The 25031-nt window shown below is 49.1% G+C and overlaps 1 protein-coding gene across 2 annotated transcripts in view; it reads left to right on the forward strand.

Moving 5' to 3' along the window:
- Window positions 1–24272, forward strand: part of dgo (ankyrin repeat domain containing protein 6 diego) — a 174717-nt gene extending 150445 nt beyond the window's left edge. For both annotated transcript variants that reach the window (XM_065450788.2, XM_065450789.2), the window contains exons 5-11: window positions 8306–8404; window positions 8685–8783; window positions 16711–16809; window positions 17362–17460; window positions 18629–18856; window positions 20152–20340; window positions 21082–24272. In XM_065450788.2, coding sequence (XP_065306860.1) covers window positions 8306–8404; window positions 8685–8783; window positions 16711–16809; window positions 17362–17460; window positions 18629–18856; window positions 20152–20340; window positions 21082–22479 — 2211 coding nt within the window. In that variant the 3' untranslated portion in view covers window positions 22480–24272. The remainder of the gene's footprint in view (window positions 1–8305; window positions 8405–8684; window positions 8784–16710; window positions 16810–17361; window positions 17461–18628; window positions 18857–20151; window positions 20341–21081) is intronic.
- Window positions 24273–25031: the final 759 nt, after the last annotated feature.

Consider the following 25031-nt stretch of genomic DNA (forward strand, 5'->3'; position numbering starts at 1 on the left):
TTTAAGACCGGCAGAGGTGTCTGTGTCTAGAGAAAACTGGTTTTCTTTTATCAAACGTCCCTTCCTTTCGGGTTCGCGAAACGGTTGATGCTATAGCAGGACACGTTGGCTTAACGAATCTGGGATTTTGTCTCTTTTAAAGTGCGCATCTTATTTCGCAACGGGAACTATTTACCAGCGAAGGCTTTGATTTCAAGATACCTTTTTCTCCGTGAAGTGTGAGCCAGTTTAGAAGGGGCGACTAATAGATACGACAGTTTACGTGGAAACTAGCAGAAAAAAGAAAGAAATTTGGTGGAAGACCACTGACCCTGAAGCTGACGCATTCCGCCGCGACAAATTCGTGCCGTTAGTATGCGGTCAATGAAAGAGAGAGAGATAAAGTGACAAGAAAGGAGAACGAAAAAATTTGAAGGACGCTTAAGCTTCGCCTTTAAGAGTGTAACGCGATAGCATTCAAAGATCCCTGACTGCTTCTCACGCTCACCGGCAACTGCAGCTTATGTAACTGTAATGTTTAGAAATGATGAAAACGTTCTATTGACAGGAAAAGGGGAAGGAAGTTCCGTTGTCTAAGGCCGCCGCCCTGGCTCTTTCCACGAGGGCTTGCTGATCCTCGAGGGTTGAGCTGGACAGGGTTGCCTCCCATCCTTCTTACGTTGGCTGTTGTATAGTCTCTAAGGCACTATTAGCCTGGCAGGCCCATACCACATGGTACAAATCTGCTTTCTACCCGCATGATTTACACTCGAATGAATAGGATTGTGGCTCAATAGCATGTGGCTTGACTGGGTTATTAAATGACATGGTTTGCAATCTTCGTAAATGACATTCTTCCGAACCATCTAATCCCTTGGTAGAGCCCGGGTATTTTCGTCGCGATAACCGCAAGTGCTGCATTACATCTGCATAGGTTACTAATGGCGCTGGTAAACGCTGGCTGCGAACGATATGCACAAAAGCGAGCTTTAAGGTTATTTTGTCTCCTCCTTCACCTCCGCGCGCTGCTGTCGCACATGCACGGAGGCGAACATCATCTATATGGTGCTGCAAAGAACCGAGCGGGGTGCGCCGCTCCCTGAATGGTAGAAACGTTCGAAAAAAGGGGTTTGTGTTTGAGTTTCCGCCTAACGAAATTATGTTTTCTTGTATATTCAAATTACAATCCGGCGCTATCATGAATGTAGGTTGTTCGTAAGTCGTAGTTTACGCATTTTTCTAATACACATTACTTTGAGAAATTAAATTAGTTCAGTAACACCTCTGCGCCACGCGGAGGGGCCTGCGTGGTTCGGTATGCATGGTTCGATCGGAATGATTTTTCGCTCACAAGAAGGTCGGCGCCGGCGCCGGATGCCGGCAACGGATGTTTGCCGGCACGGGACCCTTAACGCTATCGCGTTATTACAGGCAGGGCCACTGTAACTCTATTCACTTGGCCACCCTGCACGTGGAAAGGGGAGTATGGGAGTGAAACAGCGGCCAGTGTAGAGCTAGATCACCTTCGCTATAGCCGACTGAAGTGAAGTTTAAATTTTTTTTCTTTTATCAATTAAGGAAGGAACTGAAACATAGAAACTGCTACGTACGCAGCACCTCCAAATATACAACAGTGTACAGCGTAATCACGCTACTGTAAGGACTGCATTAAATTCGACTTGCTCAGTCACCAAAGGGAAATAGAAGAGAAACATAATATATTGCGGCAAATCAATGAGCAAAAGTACAGATTTACGTTACAGGAATAGGTGGTAGGTCTGTTAAAGTTTAAGTCCTGATACACAGTGAAGGCACGACGATGAAACAGATAGTCAAACAATGTGGGGTAAAATGAATGTACACGCTACTCCAAACGCAGCAAGTTTGGCACTAGTGCCCAAGCTTGAGCAGGCTTCGCAAGTATAATTCATGAAGACAATTAAAAGAGATGAATTCAAGATATCTTGCAAATCTTTGTAAGAATTCATTTAGCATCCGGGTAACCTAAAATATGGAGCACATATTCGGCGACAATCTAAGAATTCAGCACAAGCTCCGCCCACGGGACCGTAGTGCATCTGCACCTCAGTGCCTCCATGCTCCGAAACATAATTCCCGAGAGTATATATATATATATATATATATATATATATATATATATATATATATATATATATATATATATATATATATATATATATATATATATATATATATATATATATATATATATATATATATATATATATATATATATAGATACACACACACACACACACACACACACACACACACACAAGTACGCCTCCGTCGTGACATAAAAAAAGAACTATCATGATTGGTTGCCACATCTATACAGATTACTTTGAGTGTGAGAGCGCTACATTTGCCTCCGCATTCTAGGTTGACGCACAGGATATACAAGGTACAGTGTGTATGTCACTCAAGACCATAGCCTGGAGGTACAGCAAAGGAATAAAACTCGTTACACAATTTGTAACAGTTCAAGAAAACAGCACTGTGAATACCGAAATAATCGGGAAGCGTAAACGAATTGCTACAGTATACGTTTTCTGTAACAAATGCTTTATAATGGGCTTGTAATCGCTTGCATTGGGTAACTGATGGCCTGCATGGGTGTTCAAAATTCTGTCCTGAAAGTCGGAGTCTTCTGGACAGCATGCGAAGAATATGGTTTCCTCACGAGCGTAGAACAGTTAGTCTTTCCGGAAGGACCGTGGATAGTACGCAAGGAAGCGTCGCATATTCTTCTCCCATTTCTGCGAGAGACTGGACAGATGACCAATGGTGACATATATGGCGCTGAAAGAGACGCCCAGGCGAAGCAGTTTCTGGCAATGTCTGCCAGGCTTACCCCGCCTGCAGCAATACCATCACCAGCTGTACCTTGTCTGATACTTCAAATATTGCACAGTGGCTGCGTCACACTGTTAAAATGTCGGAACTATATCGTGTAATGTGCGAATAAATTTTAAGTCGTGACAGCGCGAAAAGGCTGTAATTCGCAGAATGTTACAACAGGTTCCAAGGTGCCACTAAATATCACGACGACGACAAGTAGCCCGAACATGTTTCACTACTTTGAGTGCTACAATAGAAACCAGAAGAACTAAATTGTAGCACGAGGCTAGGTTATGGTAAATACTCAGTGTAGCTGCTTTGGCACCTGTTTGCTTCTTACAAGGCAAACTAGAGAAAAAAAAAAGCAGTTTTTGAAGGCAATTAGTGAGTCAGTCGTTAAGTCTGTGTTATCGATTACCCGGAATACCTCACTTAACCTGAAAAAAAGAAAGATCTCTTCTGACTTGCAGCTTTAACGAGATTTTTAGGCCGGGGTAGTTGGTTCACATTTGATACGGTGAACAGACAAGACGACGGGACACTTTAACGAACAGAACAGATGCGTCAACTGCCAACTGAATCTTATTCGGTGTAGCACAGCATACAAAGCAAACGACAACATAGCACAACGCTATAGGTATATAAGTTTTTCGCCCAGCAGGCAAGAAAAAGCAGTTAATGCAAAATACAACATAATGTACAGCTTTAGTCAGGGAATATCGAAAATGCAGGTTTAAGCTTTTGCCAGACATCATCAATCATTCTAATCTTTACGAGCCGTCCATGGGAGGGAAGGCAACTTGACGTGAACGAGTTATGGCTAACAGCTTAAGATAAAATTGGGTCCATTAGGCCTGACCGTACGTGTGACATCCTGCACACGGTCGTAAAGCTCGAAACGTTAATGGCACCTTTTTCTTCTTCTCTTTTGCGTGTGGAAGCACTATTTTAAGCAAGTACGTGCTAAATAGATCAAGTTCGTGCAACATTCAGTCTGCAAATTACTGCGTGGCCTTCCTGGACGAAAAAGAAAAAAATCAGATGGCTCATATTTAACCCTCAAGTCGCAAAAGAAAGACATGACAGGTCCCGCGGAGTCCCGGGACTGCTGCTAACCACATGGGCGGGACTGACAAACAACAAAGGAGACGCGAAGGAGAGGAGGGAGATAGGAGAAGGGTCGTGCCTCCATCTGACGAATCACGCAGCACGTAACCAAGTGCGCTTCGGGCCAAGGGGGGAAATTGACTGCGACGAAGGCGGCGTGCACGCGTGCCTGCATCACCCGCCGCACTTCCCCAAAACTGTTGTCCCCGCAGCGTGTCGTGCGCAGACGTCCGCGATTACGGCTGCGCACGACGGCTGTAAAACAAAATGGCAGTCGCGTCGGTCATCTGCTCCTCCCATTTACCCTCCCTCTCTCTTTTCTTAGTCTTCCTCCTCTCACCGATTCTCGGAGTGGCCGCGGCGGCAGCGATGCTGTATAGACGAGCGCACGCCAAGTTTCGCCCGAGACGCCAGCGCTCGTTTCTCCCCTGGCGGCACGGTTTCCAATCCCCCGGGGGTTTGCTTCCGCCGGTCTGTACCGCCGGTTCCCTTCGCTCGCGCTGAGCCAGAGGAGGCCAGGCTGAGCGCGCGCTGCACGCGAGTAGGCTTTCTCGCGCGCGCTGCACGCGAGAAGGTGTAGGTTTCCGTCGCCGCTTCCCTTCGCGGTCGCGCCCGCGTTCAGTTCGCGCTGCGCGCGAAACGTCTCTTGTTTGCGACGGCGCCTCTTCGGATGACCGGAAATTATTATTGTGTTGTTAACTGTCACGACAGCAATGTAAACATGAAAAGGTTGATGCCACCAGTGAAATTATACCGATTCACAAGAAAATGGTACGAAAGAAGCAGACGACAGACATGGATTACTGCGGTGCGCCGAGCGAAGTAAACATCTGGCAAACGAAGCGAGATCGTTTATTGATCACTCCTGAGTGTATGACGGTTTCTATATCTAACCCACGTGAAATTAATAATTACTCGGTACATAATCCTTTTATTCATACAAAAACTAAGTTCAACGAGTGCTTGTCCTGTCTTCTTTCTCGTGTTTCGTTTGTGTGTGCGCTGTCTAAGAATGGAAACCACGTCTGTTGTATGCGCTAGCAGTGGCCGAAGTTCACGCGTGCCGAGAAATTGAATATGTGCATGATGCATTGAACATGACCGGAGTTCATTCCCGCTTCACCATCGCACCGATCGATCGGGTTACTGGACGATACACACCCGCGTCTTGGTCGCGCCGGCATTGCTGAATCAGGAATGATTAATAAGACTTTCAACTTCCGTCTCTTGAGTACTGTTAAAAAATGACCAAGCTGTCTACATTGCTGCCTCTATTCCATATTGTAGGGGACGTACTAGTTAAAGTTGTGTGCGCATGTCGTACTTGTGCTATGCAGCGATATATCTTGTTTATTTCCGCACAGTGTCGATAGAAGTCCGTTGTCGCCATCAGAGACAACACGGATTTGTAGCAAACATAATGTGAGAAATTGCAAAAATGACTTTAGCTCGTAGGTGCCGTATGTATGTGCCGCATCGTATGTGCTGACGATTTTTCCGGCGGCACATACGATGTCGTTTCCAATTACCTGCTCAGCGTCCCTTACATGGTTAAGCAGACGCTGCCCTTTCGCCGCATTGCAGCCATATAAAAATAATCGTCAAGCGTACCGATCTTCTTAAAGGCAAATATAGCGTGTGCAGTTTGTTTCATACTAAGGGGAAAACTCGGAATGTATTGCATCGCGATGCGGCAAGCAATGGAGTCGTGCGGCGGCAGCATCTCGAGCAGGCGCACACGCTTGAGGGGCGGTGTCGTGATCTGCGTCGTCTGCTACGGCGGCGCGCGCTGGCCGCATTTTCGGGAAGCGTGGTACTGTCAGGGGCAGTGCACCGATTTCATCGGTACTGCGGGAACTGAGCTGATATTTTTTACTAAACGTTGTGCGTCGCCACACTCTGATCCTTCATTGGCGCTAATGGAGTTCCACAAACTTCTTTTGACAACATGGTTCATTTGTTCTTTCGAAGGGCCGGAGTACTGAGCGTGTGCACGTATATTTCTTCACTGTGTGTGCTACCGTAATGAGCAGCGACAAAACGCACCAAGATGTGCGCGCAACGTGCTCAGTCTTTGTTTGACTCGAAAGGAAAACAAAGCACTCAACAATGGGAGTCGAACACGGTGAAACAAACGGACACGATGAAATGAACGTTTTAGGTTCAGACAATGAGCTGGAAGTGATTTTTCTCGATAATCATTCGCTACACCAGACAGACCCTGCCCGCCGGTGGGGAATTGGACACGTCACGCTCGGAACTTCAGTTAGTATCTCGTCATGTCCCCAGCGGCAGCGATGACAGCGCTCATCCTGGAAGGCAAAAAAGTGTAGAATGACTTGATCAGGGATGTGTTCATTCGCTGCACGTCTCAGTCACTGACGATGGTGGATCGAAGCCTATCCTCGGGCGACTGATAGAGGGGATGTTGCGCCAGCGATACTTTCAACGAGCCCCAGACATTTTAAATGATGTTGGCGCCCGGGGATTGAGGCGGCCGCTCCAAGAGAGTGACTGCGCGCTCTTCTAGCAGTTCTTGCACAGCACGAGCAGTGTGGATCGGCGTCCTATCGCGTTAGAATATATAGTCGCCTTCCAGAAACGGGCCGTCAAGAATGTATGGAATCAGTACGTCGTCTATGACTGCCATGCAGCGATGAACTTACATTCGAGGCGTATCAGTGGGCGTCGCGCAACGCTTAGCAAAGAATACCGGCTCCTTTCACGCAGTAACGATGTGATCAGCGCCCTGCACCTGACAGTAGAACGTTTCTCGACAATGCGGCCAGCGTGCGCCGCCGTAGCAGACGACGCCGTTCAAGATCCCGCCCCTCGAGCATCTGCGCGAGCTGCTGCGCTTCGAGTTTTCCCCTAAATGTGAGAGAGACTGTACACCGCCCTTCGAAGGAAATGTCCACGCGCACACACCGCGCGCGGCGCGAAACGTGCCCAAACACGAGCAGTGCAGGAGGCAATCAAGGCGGCGCGAACGAGAGATGGGAGAGGGGTACCACCGGCTAATAGAATTTTGCTCCGCATGCGGCGCTCTCAACGCCGGCGCAGCAGCGCCGCTCTCGGTGCCGTTCTTGTCTATGTATACGACGGCACTTGCACGCGACCATCGCGACCTTGGCCCCCGGTGAGCCCCGAGGAAGGTTCAGAGGTTAACCCGTGCCGAGGGGTTATATCACGGCGGGAGATGCGAAGACCCCGCGGGTGCGATTGTTCGTGGAATGGGAAGGAGGAAGCTGGTGGCACCGCGATGCGGGAGTGCGACTCAATGCGTGGACGTTGCGGGCATTTTGGGCGGCGAGAGACGGGCTGGGCTGTCTATCGCCGAGTGAAAGGTTAGGACGGAGTTGCGCTGGGCGTCTGCTGGACGTAAAAGCTTCACGGGCGCGTGCTCTGCGCGCTAAAACGTGGCCACGTGGTTGCTATTGGTAGCGTGAGATCCGACGAAGGCTTGAAACTACGTCGTAAGGCGGCCGGCGTGCTATTTGCAAGACACGCCGCGGATGAGGTGCGCCTGATCGTCCAGGCTGACTTATCGCTGATGCTCATGCTGCAGTCTGTCTAAAGAAAAAAAAAAAGACGTTCTGCTTTTAAAAATACCATAAACAGGCCACACGGACGAGGTGACGGAAGGGGACAATCGGTAACACTTTTCAGTTTTTAAAGAGTGACACATCCGGTGCATGGAAATGAATGAAAGAACGCATCGCGAAGACAGAGGCAGTTGATCTGCCATTGGCGTCGATAAGCTTTCTAATAATATCAGCTTTAGGGCGGAGAGCAATTCCTAAATTGTGGACTAGTGATTACGAGCTGCGACTAACCCATCGTTCTACAGGGAAAATGAGTTTAAAATATTTTAAGAGGACATTAGATATGGTGCAGGCACCACATCTCTAACCATTTCAAGCGCTTCTGAAATCGAAACAATGAGCTGTGTGCTTGTGTAAGCTGCGCTGCTATAACGTGCAATGCAAAAAAAATAAAGCATACCAGACATTTTTTCAAGTGTTTCGCATCTATCTGTAGGTTATTACCGCAAAGTTAACAAACCGATGCTTAAGGTCAAGCGCTATGCTTGGCTCCGGCAAAATGCAACTGCTACACTCATCTACACCGGGTAGCTTTACAAGCGCTGAATTAAGATCCAGATACAAAGTTTAGTTATTCTGTCACAGCGAGCGTCTCAAAGCAGTCCCAGTGTAGCTTGCAAACTCTTAAGAAGCTTTCATTTTGCTCGTGAGTGATTATGAAGATTGATTGATTGATTGATTGATTGATTGATTGATTGATTGATTGATTGATTGATTGATTGATTGATTGATTGATCACTGTTTCATCGCAGCATGGTAACACGGCTCTGCACGAGGCAGCTTGGAAAGGTTACAGTCGGACAATTGAAGTTCTCTGCAAGAACAAGGCAAACGTGTACATAAAAAACAAGGTAAGTTGATGTCTAAACAGGAATTCTGGCGCAATATTATTCACAGGTTATTTTCAAATATATGTACTATATGCTTTCCTTTAAAACTGATGCAGAAAATCTATAGCTATTTCAAGTTGTATTTATGTATAGCAAAACGAAAACATGAATAAACAAAGAAAGAAAGAAAGAAAGAAAGAAAGAAAGAAAGAAAGAAAGAAAGAAAGAAAGAAAGAAAGAAAGAAAGAAAGAAAGAAAGAAAGAAAGAAAGAAAATGGACTAATCTTCCTTCTTTCTATAGGGCGGCTTCTCACCATTGCATCTAGCGTGCCAGAACGGTCACAACCAGAGCACGAGGGTTCTTTTGCTGGCTGGCTGCAAACCGGACATCAAGAACAACGTAAGTGTCAACGGTATCGCCTGCTGTACGTCATAGAAGGCGCGATCATTCTTTGTAACACAAGAAATTTGCAGAACCGCCATTGAGCTCTGCTATAGCTGTAAAACCAACGCAATAATTTCCAATTCCAAATTTATCCAGAAATAACGAGCAAAGCTGGAACAAGTCCAGCAACAAAAACTGCTCTACTATGGAATGGACGGCCCTATTCCTCAACTTTGATGGCTAAAGGCACCCTTACTCAAAGAGCTTAAAAAAATTATGGGGTTTTACGTGCCAAAACCACTTTCTGTTTATGAGGCACGCCGTAATGGAGGACTCCGGAAATTTCGACCACCTGGGGTTCTTTAACGTGCACCTCAATCTAAGTACACGGGTGTTTTCGCATTTAGCCCCCATCGAAATGCGGTCGCCGTGACCGGGATTCGATACCGCGACCTCGTGCTCAGCAGCCTAACACCATAGCCACTGAGCAACCACGGCGGGTTCAAGGAGCTTATGAATCCGCGCCGGCCCAGAGGACGCGATAAAGCTGCTCGGGGTGTTTCTTCGTTTGCTGCTAGTGAAGATTCACATGATCTTATAGGCGGCCCGACACATACTCTTCTCGTCTAAGAGAACTTCCTGTGTCTTTCGATCTTCGTAGAGAGGCCAAATAACCTATATAGGGGCGCGAAATGCGTCCGCTATAGACAGACGCGCGCAGAGAGAAGAGAACGAACTTTGAGAGCGACCGGCGAGCAGCCGAGCGGCGGTGAAACTGAAACTTTATTGTACGTGACTTCCACGCCGAGGAGGCCGGCGCCGCGAACATAAACATCCGCTCGTTGTGCAGACGCTCACGGCGGCGACGGCGGCGGAATCGAATCCACTACAGGGCTCCCCCCCGTAGATACAAAGGTCGCTGCTGTCGCGCTGATGCCCAGGACACGTGCTTGCTCACGGGGCAGGGTACGGATGGGATAGAATCGGGCGGGGAACGAGTGGGGAGTGCAAGAGGAACGCACAAGTTTGCCATGTACGCGGGCTTCACACGGTCGATTGAAATCACGTTTTCACGGCCGTTCACAGAAATAGTAAAAGTCTTTTCTCCGCGCTGCAGCACTTCGAACGGGCCGTCGTACGGTGCAGTGAGGGCGGGTCGGATGCCTTCGCGGCGCACGAAAACGTGAGTTGAGGCAGCTAGGTCTTTGCTTACGAAAACGTCGTAAGTGGAGCGCTGTCGAGGTGATGTAGGTCGCAAGCGCTCAAAGAGCGACCGAAGTTGCTCAACGTAGGCAGGAGGCGAGAGGTTGGGGACTGCAGGTGGTGCGAAGAATTCGCCGGGTAGACGTAGTGTCGTCCCGTAAACCATTTCGGCAGCTGTACACCCGAGGTCCTCTTTTATCGCCGACCGAATACCTAGTAGAACTAGCGGCAGGTCGTCGACCCATGAAGTTCGAGCGTCGCGGGCGATGAGGGCGGCTTTCAACTGGCGGTGAAGCCTTTCCACCATTCCGTTTGCTGACGGATGGTATGCAGTTGTGTGGATGTGGCGGATACCGAGGATGCTTGTTAACGCTCCGAAGAGCTCACTTTCAAATTGTCGTCCGCGGTCGGTTGTTACCACGCTGGGGCAGCCGAAACGAGATATCCAACCGGCTACGAAAACGGACGCCACGGTTGGCGCCGTAATATCGTGTACGGGAAACGCTTCAGGCCAGCGTGTGTAGCGGTCAACGCAGGTGAGGATGTATCGTTTACCGCGCGATGAAGGCAGCGGACCGACAATGTCGATGTGAACGTGGTCAAAGCGAGAGTCGGGCGGACGGAAGGGTTGAAGTGGTGACTTGGTGTGGCGGGTCGTTTTTGCACGTTGGCAGCGTTGACATTCTCGAGCCCAGCGGCGGACATCTGCGTTGATGCCGGGCCACACATAACGGGAGGTGATGAGGCGCTGAGTGGCGCGAACACCAGGATGGCTCGAGTCGTGTAGCTTGTCAAAAACTTGACGACGGTGCGAGGAAGGCACAAATGGGCGGGCACAGCCTGTTGACATGTCGCAGACGATCGTATCGGTGGAGAACGGCAGTGGCACCTCAGCAAACGAGAGAGATGTAGACCCTGCACGCAGGTCACGCAGCTCGTTGTCAGAATGTTGTGCCTCTGCGATGATGTCGAAATCCACAGCAGCAGTGGAAAGCGCGTCGACACGTGACAGGGCATCGGCAGCCGCATTCACGGGTCCCTCGATGTACCGTAGGTCGGTCGTGAATTCGGAAATAAAATGCAGGTGCCGAATTAGCCGGGACGTGTGTGTGTTGTGGTTTCCACGGAAAGCGAATGTCAGTGGCTTATGATCCGTCAGTACGTGGAACACGGTACCTTCGAGAAGGTGGCGAAAGTGGCGAATGCCAAGGTAGACAGCGAGGAGTTCGCGGTCGAAAGTGCTGTATCGAGTTTCTGCCGGCTTCATCTTCTGCGAAAAGAAACCGAGTGGGCACCACAGATTTTGCTGGAATTGTTGTAAAACTGCACCAACGGCACTGGAGGAGGCGTCGGTGATGAGCCGCATGGGCGCGTCAGTTAGGGGATGCACTAGGAGGGTGGCTTGTGCCAGGGCATTCTTGGCTTCTTGGAAGGCGGCGTCTGCTTCGGATGTCCACTCCAGGATCGCAGATGGTGCCTTTGGAGCCTTCAGCATGTCGGTCAGAGGTAGAATGATGCGCGCTATATTCGGCAGGAACCGACGATGGAAGTTCAGAAGCCCGAGAAATTCGCGGAGCTTGCGAAGTGACGTTGGACGTGGAAAATCCCTCAGAGCTTGAACCTTCCTGTCCAATGGCTTGATTCCTTCAGGTGTGACAAGGTGTCCAAGAAATTCGACTTTGTCAACACCAAAGACACATTTGGCTGTGTTGATAGTTAAGCCATGTTCCTGCAGTCGCGAAAACAGCAACCGCAGATGGTCAGCGTGCTGCTCTGGTGAAGAACTTGCCACCAGCAGATCATCAAGATAGGCGATGACGAAGTGCAGACCGCGTATTACTTCATTGATGAAGCGTTGGAAAGTTTGGCCTGCATTACGCAACCCGAAAGGCATGCGGACATACTCGAATAGGCCAAAAGGTGTTGTGATGGCAGTCTTCGGTATGTCCGCTGGTTCCACAGGAATTTGATGATATGCCTTGACTAGGTCAATCTTGCTAAATATTGTTGTTCCAGCAAGAGTGGTAGCAAAGTCCTGAATGTGTGGGAGCGGGTACCGGTCGGGAGCGGTGCGGGCATTTAATGCACGATAGTCTCCACAAGGGCGCCAATCTCCGGGGTCACGCTTGGGCACCATGTGTAGGGCAGATGACCAGCTGCTTGACGATGGGCGGATTATGCCTAACTGCAGCATGTGATCAAATTCTCTGCGAGCTGTGGCGAGGCGGTCTCCAGCAAGACGTCGTGGCTTGCAGAACGCTGGAGGACCCGTGGTGACGATGTGGTGCGTCACAGTGTGCCGCACTGGAAGTTCCAAATTGGTAGGTTTGGTAAGTTCAGGAAATTCACTGAGGATAGAGGCAAATTCTGATGATGGCGAATGCGGAGCTGGTTGCGTAGAGGCGGACAGCGGTGCGAGGATACCTTGCACGGAGAGGCTGGTCGTACAGTCCACAAGTTGACGGGTGCGGAGATTCACGTTCAAACCGAAATGGGTAAGAAAGTCCGCACCTAGTATGGCGAAGCGCACGTCGGCGAGGATGAAAATCCACCGAAATATGCGACGCAGGCCCAGGTCAATGGTGAGGGAGCGTTGGCCATATGTTGCGATTGAGGATGTATTCACAGCTTGCAAAGGCGCAGTCCTCGGACAACGGTGTCGGTCCTGGCGAGAGGCAGGAATGACGCTTACCTCTGCACCAGTGTCCACAAGAAAGCGATGGCCTGCGATCCTGTCTGTGATGTAGAATAGGCGGCTTCCCGTAGCGGTTGAGTCACGCGCCGCCATTAGTGACTCGCTTCCATGTTTCCCTGCCAGCGACAAGGCTGTCGACATTTTGCAGCGCTGGCGCCGAACCTGGCGTGGTACCAGCAGAAGTCGTCAGAAGTGTGTCTTGGGCGGGAACGGGAACGCGAACGTGAGCCACCCCTAGCCAGTGGAGAGCGATGAGGCGTGTCCATCTGCATTGCTGCCATGGTGTCCATCAGCCTGTCAATTTTCTCCTCGAGGCGAGATTGCCGGGCCTCGAGGTCTGATGTGACAGTGGTCGAGGACACCGCGGAGCTTGCGCCGGAGTAGTCGTTCACACGGTCCGCGAGCACTGCCAGTTTGTCAAGAGGCATATCATCCGCAGCTGCCAAAACCACGACAAGTGTCTGAGGCAAGCGTTGTAGAAACAGCTCGCGCAATAGTGGACTCTCGGAGTCTTGGGTACGGTCGCCGAGTAGCTGTCGCATCCGATGTAATAGCTGCGATGGTCGGCGATCGCCGAGTTCTTCCGCGTTGAGGAGTTGCTGCAAGCAGCTTCTCTCGGACACGGTTTTGCGTGTGAGCACTATGGCCTTGAAATGGTCGTAGGGCGCGGCCGGATGTGGGGCTCTCATGACGTCGTCGAACTCATCAGCTACCTCGGAGGAAAGTGCTGAGACGACATGCAGGTACATCACACGTTGCGATGTGATGCGCCGCAGATCAAAGAGGGCTTCTACTTGCGTGAACCACACGGCGGGATTCTTCGGCCAAAACGGCGGCAGCCGCAGCTGGGCATTGCAAATGGCGTCCATGGCAGCGGTGGGGGCAGGGATGTCGCCTGGCACTGTTGACTGGGGCTGAAGAGTCGGGGCGTCGTTGCTGACTACTGTAGTGTTCATTTCGTCTTCCATTGCGTGAGCTTGCTACGTCTGGGTCACCAAGCTATAGGGGCGCGAAATGCGTCCGCTATAGACAGACGCGCGCAGAGAGAAGAGAACGAACTTTGAGAGCGACCGGCGAGCAGCCGAGCGGCGGTGAAACTGAAACTTTATTGTACGTGACTTCCACGCCGAGGAGGCCGGCGCCGCGAACATAAACATCCGCTCGTTGTGCAGACGCTCACGGCGGCGGCGGCGGCGGAATCGGATCCACTACAACCTATATTGCCTCGAGCACTGAGATTAAACACGCGCGGGATTCCCAATCGAACGAGGATATAGACGTAACCATACCGTAACCGCAGTAACACTGTGCACTGTAGTGTGCTAATACTCGAGCGAAAGGCGCTAATCTCCCTTTTAAATATATATGAATAAAGAAAAGTGCGCGAGACAGCAAGGCTAGGTTCTTTGGCTATTATTTACAGCGTAAGATTGGTCGTTTGCGACACAGCAGCAAACGGCTAGCTGTTATTAACACGCTGCTCTTGACCTTGGCGCGCACAAGTTTATATAAAAAACGGCAACTAATTAGATGACAGCGGCTTCAACTTCCGCAACCCTGTTTTGGTTTTCTAGTGAGGTAACGCCATCGAGGCGTCGCTCCGTAGATGCGGAACTGCGCGTGGTGAAATTTATGGCCAGCTAAAAAAAAAGTAAGAACGCCTGCATGGACACTGCGTTACTAGAGCGAGCACCGCCTGTCTTTCTCGATTACGTGACCAGTGATTGGTGCCCTCGGGGTGTTGTGGATTCGATCCCCGATCTTATCGGTAGCGGTGATAAATACTAAGCAAACTGCCTCGGACGATTCGCGCCTTTTCCAATCACTGCGTCCGGTGGGAAAGTGCCCGCGAACACCACCTCGCAGGCCGCGAGGCGTGATTGCGGGGATGGCATGTACACCATGGGGACGAGGCGGCGGTCTACAGGCGCCCCGCCGCGTTGGCTCAGTGGCTATGGCATTGCGCTGCTCGAGCGCAAAGGTCGCGGATTCGATTCCCGGCAACCTCAGCCCCGTTTCGGTGGAGGAATAGCACTCGTGTTTTGGCCAGGTGCACGTTAAAACACACCAGGTAGTCAAAATTATTTCGGAACCTTCCACTACGACGTCTCGGCATAACGCACTGTGCCAGTTTCGGGACTCTGTATGTCACAACTTAATATTAATTAATTAAGGCACAGTCGTACTTGTCTGGAGCACTATATATAACGGTGTGCTATACAGAGTGAGTTCGCGGTGCCATATGCGAGAGGTCACCGCATGGTGAGGTATTTTTGCTTCAAAAGCAAGCGGCGCCATTTTGCCAGGACACCTCTGCCCACGGTGACCTTTTTGCAGCGCTATACGGCGTAGTCCTCCGTGCATTACCCTATATGCAATACGGCCGCTGTAGTGGGCAACAGAGGTGCAAAGCCGAACGATGCGATAGCACACGTACGTCTCCACTTTGCGGCCTTCGCGACTTCCAAGGCTTTCCGGCCGCGTTGTATCGTATTTGATAAAAGTATTCGTGAAAGGCCGATTGCCGAGGATGAAGCATGAGAAGCGGCTGCTAGTCCATTCGGTCGTGCGTGCTGAAAAGCGTGTTCTATGGAACCTGCGATACCGAGCCACCATGCGCAAAGTCGCTTGTGAACGTGCCTAACCAGCGAGCTACGGAGTGATGTGCTGCGGGCTGTATCTTTCTGATGATGATTATGATGATGATGATGATGATGATGCGCCTTTAAAATATGGACTGCGCTATGTGCCCGTGAGACTTTAGAATCTTCGCGATCGGCCCTCTAAAACGTCTACTCACCAGTGAGTCGTTACATAAATCTGGGTTGAACTCGCCAAGAATTAATGCTTCGCATAATAATAAATAAAGATAATTGCCATTACTTTTTTGTCAGAAGAATGTACATCCAGATATTGCACTCACTACGAACTACTATCGGCATGGTCTGAAAAGACGAAGGCCGGCTGGGTAACACCATGTGTTTTTTATGCAGGATTGTTATTTGTTAAAGCCTGAACACAAACGAGAAAGCGTTTTGAAAACTGTCCTGCCTGTGTTTCGTACGCTTCTGACACTTGTTTGCCAGGGGCTACGATATTTCATGGATGCGCAACCGCACCCAAATACCAGTTACATTGCGGATGAGAGCCGCAAAGATTAAATTAAGAGAGATGTCCTTATGGCATGCGTAAGGAAACGTTATTCAAACCACACCACAGGATCCTAAAGCTTACGAGCACCTTTCGCGTTGTTCTTAGAGCACACTCGTACAGTGGCACGCGTTGTATGGAGAGGCAATCTTCTTTATTTTCCCGCAAGGTTTCTCAGACGACGCAGTTCAGTTTACTCGCATGAAGTCGAAAACGTTAACAGCAATTTTGCGTTGCTGCATCCCTGTTCAAACCCTCGTACCTCCAACCTCGAAACTGCGCGCAGTGCAAAAAAAAAACATAATGAAAATGATTGATGTATGCATGGGCTTCGAGTTTAACGTGCTGAAATAACACTTGGGATATAAGCTATGTCATAGGGAAGAGCTCACGATTAATTTTGTCCACCTGGGGTTCTTTAATCTGCTCCTAAATCGATATACATTAGCGTTTTTGCATTTCGCCCTAGTCGGAGTGCGGACGCCGCAGCCGGGAGTTGAACCTGCGACCTCGTGCTCAGCAGCGCAACTCCATCGGCAGTGAGAAGAAAGGAAACCGACAGTTGCGGCCACTGTACGGACTCCTCGTCCTATACGTACAAAAATAGCCTGTGTAATGTTCAAAATACGTCATAAATCACCCGAAAATGCTGCTTTCTTAATTTATTCGCGCGAACATACTCAGTGGCCGTGCCGCAACATCAAGCAAGGAATAGTCTGCTAGTATATTACGTGCGGTCATGCTTTGCTTGATGAGAAAATACAACTAAAGGTAATTGAGTGTTGCGCGTATGTACACTCTCGGCTGGAATGATTCAACGCTTCCGGTCTGACAAAGCTTTCCGTTGAAATAGGGTTAATTTTTTTTCCCGCTTCTTCCTTTTCAACTTTCCAGTACGGCGACACCCCACTGCACACGGCTTCCCGCTACGGTCACGCCGGCGTGCTTCGGATACTCATCAGCGCGTTCTGCAACGCCAGCGAAGTGAACAAGGTAATACACCTCACCAGCCTTGCATCTTCATTTGCTGTCCGCGCTATATTCTGTAATGGCCTTCGTGGGAACAGAGGATTGTTTTAGTCATTATAATGTGCTGCCTTTGCTTTCATAGATTTGCCTTTCGAAAGCGGTGAACCGATTCAAGTGCTCACAAGCGTGGAGCGTTGCGATGTTTCATGCTGTGTTTAAATGCAGACTTCCCTCATTTTTCATGGCGTTTGTCGTATACGTTACACCGGCTTGAAAGCTGAACACGTCGAAGGAAGAGAAAGGGACGTGTGACGTAGCGTGAAGAAAACATCAGACTCTTCATCGCTGGCGTTCTGGTCGTGCGATGAAAACTCAACATGCGTGCCAGCATTGTTATGAATAAAAGTAATATAAGAAACGTGGCTAAATACTAGAGGATGTTTTTTCTAAGCCTCACGAAGAACACGGCATCCGAAACCTTTCATTTGCGTGATGAACTTGAGAAGACAAAAGAGTTGCAGTTACGAAATCTTGAGTCTTTGGAGATCTCATTGCCTCTCGTGTTGATCATTCTAGAATGGAGACAGCGGCCTACACATCACGGCAGCAATGGGCCGTCGGAAATTAACGAGGATACTACTGGAAGCCGGCTGTGACCCAACCATTGTGAACAAGGTACGTTGGGCACAAATGTAGACGACTTCCACTTTTGCAGTGAACTTCCGGAGAATAGCTTCATTACATACATACATACATACATACATACATACATACATACATACATACATACATACATACATACATACATACATACATACATACATACATACATACATACATACATACATACATACATACATACATACATACATACATACATACATACATACATACATACATACATACATACATACATACATACATACATACATACAATGTGCGCACGCCGTGTGCACGCATGCAATTACCGCTCGACTGGCCGCTCGAGGCACTTTGCGTCTATTCGCGTGCTTTTTTCACGCTCAGAAAAACACTCGTGTAGTACGTATTGAGCAACAGAAAGCTGTATCGGGACTTTTTCATTAAAATTGAATTATCGGGTTTTGCGCGCCGAAACCACAATCTGATTATTAAGCACGGCGTAGTGGGATACTCCGGAAGTTTGGACCACCTGAGGTTCTTTAACGTGCGCCTAAATCTAAGTTCACGGGTGTAGTTTTCATGTTGCTCAACAATTTCCTCATTGACTTTTTTCATGTAATAATAATACTTGAGGAGTTGACCAATTAATTAAGATTACATATGTAATAAGGTGGAATGCAAAGAAATAATCTGAGTATTTCCAAGCGACGGCAAACAACATTACCTTGGTTCTGTCCAACTACGCAGCATTTGCACATTTTTAAATCTTGGTCCGTGATAGTTGGGACACCCTGTATAAGTTACACGCTCAAGGTGATCTTGCCGCAGCAGCAATTGAGGTATTCAAAGCAAAGCACGTACGCATGATTTATTTTAAGGAATTGTACGCAATGGCATGTCCTGCTCTATCTAAATGAATTAAAATAAATTATGTGTTAAGAAAAACTCTCTTTGAGTAATAATTGGTTTGTTAAAACAAACTGCGGATCTTTAGAACCAATAATTAAGGCAGACGAAATGTGAAAATAATGAGCCAGGTCACATGAGGGACCGCCCCGTTTCTGTGGGTGTGCCAATAGAATCCACCCAAATTCCATCTATCTAGCCCTGTTTTACTATAAACTCCGGTCTTCGCTGTTTTTGGCGATGAACGTTCGTGTGCCCCTTACGCAACTGTGGCGATGCCGTTCTCGTCGCGCAGCAAGGGGAGACGGCGCTGGACATCGCCCGGCGCAAGGAGTTCAACGAGGTGGCCGACCTGATCGAGCATCCGCCGCCGCAAGTGATCCAGCTGGACTCGTCCTCCTCGCCGCTCGAGCAGCAGAGGCCCGGCGAAGGGGGCAAGAAACGCGAAAAGGAGAGCGGCACCTCGCAGGGCAGCAAGGACAGCGAGCACAACAAGGGTCGCACCAAAGACAAGCACAAGAAGGTGGGCGACGCCGCCGATCCCGCGTTGCGATAAGAATAAGCGATTACAGGATTTAGGTATGGAGAGGTCCTCCGATGGCTTCCGTGCTCCCCTACCCACCCACCCCCATTTTTTTAGAAGTTTGACCAGCGGCATAAATGATTACGTGAGCGAGCCTATGCCGGCTTCGGCAATATACATCAGTGGGGGTCGCTGGTTGGACCCATGGAGCCAAGAGTTGTAGTCCGGTGGTCTCATGGGATGAAGGCACAGTACTTGGAGGTGGCGTCACTAGACCTGGTTAAATCTGTGGCAGGTCCAGGAGAAGGTTTTGATTGTGCCTGTTAATGTAGAGCTGAGCAATATGAACAGTTATCCCCGAACGGTCCATGGAGCTGTTGTGTTCAGGCATAGGTGACCGATTGGCTAAATAAGTGCCGCCATTGCATGGAGTCTCCGCAACGCCACCTCCTCATGGAGGGCTTAATCACGTGGTAGAAATGTATCTTGGATGGTGCGGCGAAGAATCTCCTTGCGGTGGAATATGTCGCTCTGGCGGCATCTCAGGAAGGCCACGGGTGAAATATACGGGGAGCACACTGCGGGCAGCGGGTTGTATGTTACTAGAAGTTACAACATGACGCTTCTATAGAACGTGGCCTGCTTCCGATCAAAGAGATAAAAGATAAGATAAAACCAAACAATGGTGTTTAACATCCTGGAGAAACAAACGGACTACTATGGCCACCGTAGTGAGGAGTGCAGGAAAAAATTGTCACCTGGGGTTCTTTCACATGCACCTAAATCTAGGTACACGAGCGTTTTTGCATGCCAACCCTATAAGAATTCGGCCGCCGCGTCCAGGGAAGTCTACTGCGTACACTATTTTCTTCACAGAAAGGAAGGATTAAGTCTGCGTTAGTATAAGTTCAGGCGGTTCAAGGCAATGTTTCCATTTCGCATTGCATTCTTACAATTTGAAGCGTTTCGCTCAGACAGGTTTTGTTGACATTAGTAATCCACATTAGTGATTTCTGCGCTCAGCCTGGTGTACTCGCCATTTTCTAGCAAGCTCAGGTTCATTTTGGTTCTTTGGACCCTGTTGAATCCTGACAACATTGAATTCAGCATCTGAATTTTCATTTTTAAATTGCCCACTCGTGCTGTGCTCGGATCTAATTCGTAGGAGAGAGGTAGGAATGATAAGCAACAAGAGAAAGGCAAGGAGATAAACCACGATGGGCATAGCTTGGCTACGAAGCGTGCGCGTAAATCTAGCGCGTGATCTTATAATATTTCTTTTTTTTTTCTTTCAGAGCAAGCATGGCCACAAGGTGCATTTCGACGACGAGAAGAAGGACAAGAAAGGAAAGCTGAGTCCTTACGGCTGTCACCAGACGCCCAACCTGAGTGCCTTCCCCTCGCCCAAGCTGGAGACACTGCCCGCCGAGCCTTTGGGCAAGGGGGAGCAGTACTTCCTCGACCTGGCCGGAAACATTCGCAAGGTATACAAATGCGCCGTTCGTCCTGACGAAGAGTCGGGAAGTACAGCTTAACGTTGTCACCATGCCATTCAAATCTGATGTCGCGCACTTTTAAATGCTCTTTCATAACCTTGTGTTTCTACATCAAGCTTGTTTGTGCTCTTGCGTTTTATTCTTCGTTTTCTGTCAAGTGCAGCATGACTGACTTGTCATCGTTATCCAGTATAGTGGCCTGTGCTTGTCATACTTCTAATACTCAAAAGCTAAAATACGGTAATGCAATAACTGCAGAGACCTACAAGTTGGAGAAATTTTCACGAAAGAAAAAATAATCACTCGCCCGAAAATAGCACGAAGCTACCATGGAAACCCGTACGGGTTACTCTGAGTAACTTGCATGAAATAGAAAGAAAAAGAAGTGAGATTCGAAACAAGGAGAGGTTAACCGAAAGTTTAACATCCAGTGCTACCCTGCATTGGGGAAGGCGTAAGGGAAGACGGAAACATGTACGGGTTTCCTTCGTAGCTTCGTGCTTCTGTCCGGGGAGTGTCAATTTTCGCTCGCGTTAATTAAGTCACTTTGATTTGAATTTCACATGAGTGTGAGGAATTCATTTCAGTAAACCACAAGCTCAGTCAACGCTTGAGAAACTGTAGGGTCACTAGACAGGGCGACCTAACAAGCGACGCATGATGTAACCATTGAAAACGAGAATAGCGCAGAGTTTACTGGAGTACATTCGTTGCTCTGACCGTGCGCAGGGCCCCGTCGGGAAAGGCTACACGTGCTACTGCGCGCCCTTCTTCCACAACGTGGAGAAGAAGCTCGAGGCGGACAAGCAGGAGCTGATCGACCACATCGACCACGCGCACGAGGACCTGAACGCCAAGATCGCGCACCTGGAGCGCAAGACGCGCAACCAGCTCTTCAACCTGAACCAGTCGGTGCGCGAGAAGCTGGCCGCCGAGAAGACCGAGTGCCAGGAGCGCGTGGAGCGGGCCGCCCAGCGCGAGCGCCTCGACCGGGAGCGGAGGCAGGAGACGCAGCACGCCGAGCTCCGCAGCGAGCTCCAGAGCTACGTGCGCGAGCGCGTGGCGCAGGTCGACTACCGCTGCAGCCCGCTGGGCCAGAGCGCCGACTGCAAGAACAGGTTCAGCGAAGTGCCGCCCCATTGGTCGAGGAGGGCTAGGCTGCTGAACGGCTTCTACGCCAACGGAGTCGCCAGGGCCAAGTCGGAGGAAGTCCTGCGAGACTTCAACGGCGCAGACGGCATCGACGAAGAGGAACTGGCCGATGCGACCAACGACCGAACCGTCAACGGGCGCGTGCCCCCGACGCAGGCTCCGCCACCGTCGGGGCTCTTCGGCAACGAAGTGGGTCTGCCGCCGCCCCCCGCGCACCTTGCGAACAGGGTGGCATGCGGGACACGGCCGGACTTCGAGAAACTCGGGGCGAAGCCCAAGTACCCGCTGTGGGACCACGCGGGAGCAGAGAGAACGAGTCCCTCGGCGCTGCTCGCCCACCATCAGCAACAGCAGCAGCCGTCCCCGACCGCAGAAAGCAGAGGAGAACACGGGATCCGTCGAAGTCCGGCGGACCAGGCATCTCCGGGAACGGTGAGGCATTTCAAGAGCCACGGAGACCTCACGGCGACCTACAAGAAGGAAGACTACCAGGACGAAGAGAAGGAGAAGGAAGAGGTCAGCAGCCCGAACCATTCGCCGTCTCCGCCCGCCACGACCAACGGAACTCCGTGCGGGGAGGGTCTGCGGCCGTCGCCCTCGCCGGCTACCAACGGTGACTCGCCGCCGACAGCGCACACGACAGCTCAGGCGACAACGCCGACAACGACGACACCGCCGCCGACGCACCCGAAACCCGCCAAGCCGCCGCTGATGCCGCGACCCACGCAGCCCCCTCCTTACTCGAGCCACGTGCATCGCTTTTCGGCGGCGCCGAGCAGTCAAGCGAGGCCGCTGCGAGTGTCGTACGGGCCATCGCCCAGCGAACTGGCGGCGGCCGACGCGCTGTCGGGCTATTACAACGGCGGCGCCGCATACGCGAACGCCAACGGTGGTGCGGTCGAGGACCAGCTCTGCAAACTGAACGAGGGCCTCTCGTTGGACCCCGAGGGCGGATGTCCCTCCAGTGAAGTGTGAAAGCGGGCCCCTCCCCTCGTCTCCTAATGAAAAACACACACATTCCGCACAGTGAGAGTGTCACACGCCCCACGACGCGAGGAAAAGAACTCACGAACCGTGGGCGAACTTAAATTCCTGTGTTTTTTATTTATGCCATCACATTTTTTTTTATCTCTCAGTGAGCGAAGTGCTGGAACTGGAATAGCCTGTCGCTCGAAGTGGACCTGCGTGCCGTGATGCCATCGTTGAAGTGATCATGCCGTGAGAGGAAGCGAATGCAGAGCATTTCTTAATATTTGCGCGTCAGACCTCTCACTAGATTTTCTTTCTTTCAGTACAGAGATAGTTTAAAAACATGTTTTCATTCATAACAACAATGGGTGTATATTAAACAAATAAGACGATTACTGTCATACGTACGCAGCGCTTAACATAGTGTGAGGACAGCACTTTTTCATATGCGACTAGGCGTAGGTTACCTGTGCATCTCGCGAAATATTCGATTCGTACAAACATGGGTGTGTCAGGCAGGAAATGCCAGGCTCTACTATAAACTGACGGTACAGTGCAATGTAAAACAACATTTAATGCAAACATGAAATGCACTCACATTGTTTCACATTGTGTCACATTGTGTCACATTGTACTTAAGTGGAAGAAGAACGAATGGTGGGCTTAATACCATGATACAGAAGAACTAAGCGCTCCATTTTTTTTTCAGTATAGTAGCTTACTATTTAAACAGGTGAAATGAAATACCGCAATGGGCTCTAAAGTTAAAATTCACACTTAGTTTCATCACGTACATCGCCATCGTATCCACTAACCGCTGACTTCTCGTACTAAACTTCGGAGGCCAAGCATGACATCGGGAAGCCCGAAATTGCATTTCTCTTTAATATATTTCATCAAATCATTCAAGACAGCTTGAAGAACAAACGTATTCGTAACGTAATTTAATGCCATCCAAGCGAAGTGCTGATTCTTGTGAACTCTAGAGCAGCGAGCAGTGAACTAACAAAATGGATTCAGAAAAGTTAATCATCCATAGGCAAAATGAGTGCTGCTTTCTCTACTCGGTACAGATTGCTCCTGAATGCTATATTTGATATAAATTCAACTGGACAAATTATTGGAACCACATTTTAAGTCAAGTAACCCATTCCCTCTGTCCCTTGACAGCCTTACTTTAAACTGCGTGAGTGACACCTTGACTTCAGATCCTTCTTTCGCGATGCAGCTCTTCCATCGAGAAAAGCTGAACTTCGCAAGTGCTGAAAAAAGTGAAAGGATGACAACTTCAGTGAAGTCCTTGAGCGGGACATCATCTTGAAGTCGTCAGGGCAACTCGTGCGCTTTCTATTAGGCCGTTCCGTAGTGTCGTGATATTTTCAAGTACTTTGTCCGTATCCTATCAGGTCAGACACTTCTTTTCACGCTGTTAGAGAGAGCAAGAAAATGCGTATCATTGACGAGCTGTCGGCCTTTGTGTTGTCATTCGCGCCATTCAAAGCTGTCTGAATGTGTAAAATGCAGCGTTTTGTCATTGTTTTCAATCAACTCTGACATCTGACACACACAATAACAAAAAAGTCGCTACACGTGTTCTATAGTGCCTACAACATTTTCATTCAATTCCATGAAGTCTGCGTACTCTGAAGGGTGCCAGAAAACTGCAACAGGGACAGTGTGTGCTCTCTATTTCATCTGTGTTGAAACGGACTGACGCGCAAGGAATCGCATGTTCATATCAGTAGATGTGTACAGTTTCTTTACAAAACATCTAATAAAAGCCATAACATATTTACGTGCCTAAACACTTGTGTTGTATGTTCATTCGTGTGTTTTTTTTATGTTCGTCACTGCCTTTGCGAGACAAAGGGATCTCCGAAGGAATCAGTGGAATTGTTATTTAAGTAGATAAAACAGCATGCATACGCTTTCTAGAGCACTGCACTTCGACCTTCTTTAAAACCTCTAAAAGCAAGTTGAGCCTGTCGTTGATTATTCGCAATATTTATTATTTACTGCACAAAGGTTTTCTTTGTTAACCCATTTAAAGAAAAAACATTACAATGCTGGCGAATCTGGTCAGGAATTTTAGAGCCAATGAAATAAAGAGGAAGAGTAAATAATGATGTGCCACGGAGAAAAACGACTGATAAAATTTCCGTGAAAGTACGGATTTCAAAAAATAAATAAAAATAAAATAATATAATAATACATAGGTCAGTTCATTGTTATGTAGAAAACTTCAATAATGCTTTCTAGTTTGTTCTAAGTTTAACAGCGAAGCACACTACTCGTATGCACGTGGCGACATGTTCGCAAAAGCCGAAAGGTAAGTGTCATTGGCACATGTTTTATTTATATTTTATTTATTTATTTATTCATTCATTCATTCATTCATTCATTCATTCATTCATTCATTCATTCATTCATTTTTTTATTTATTTAAAATTCAGCCAATCCATTTCGGAGAAATGCGATAAGTGGAATAGAGTAGCTGGGAACGTGCTGCTCTCAAACCACGCAGTAGGAATCCAGTTGACCTGCAGAGGAACCAACCT

The sequence above is a fragment of the Dermacentor albipictus genome, chromosome 5 (assembly GCF_038994185.2).
Source record: "Dermacentor albipictus isolate Rhodes 1998 colony chromosome 5, USDA_Dalb.pri_finalv2, whole genome shotgun sequence".
NCBI lineage: Eukaryota > Metazoa > Arthropoda > Arachnida > Ixodida > Ixodidae > Dermacentor > Dermacentor albipictus.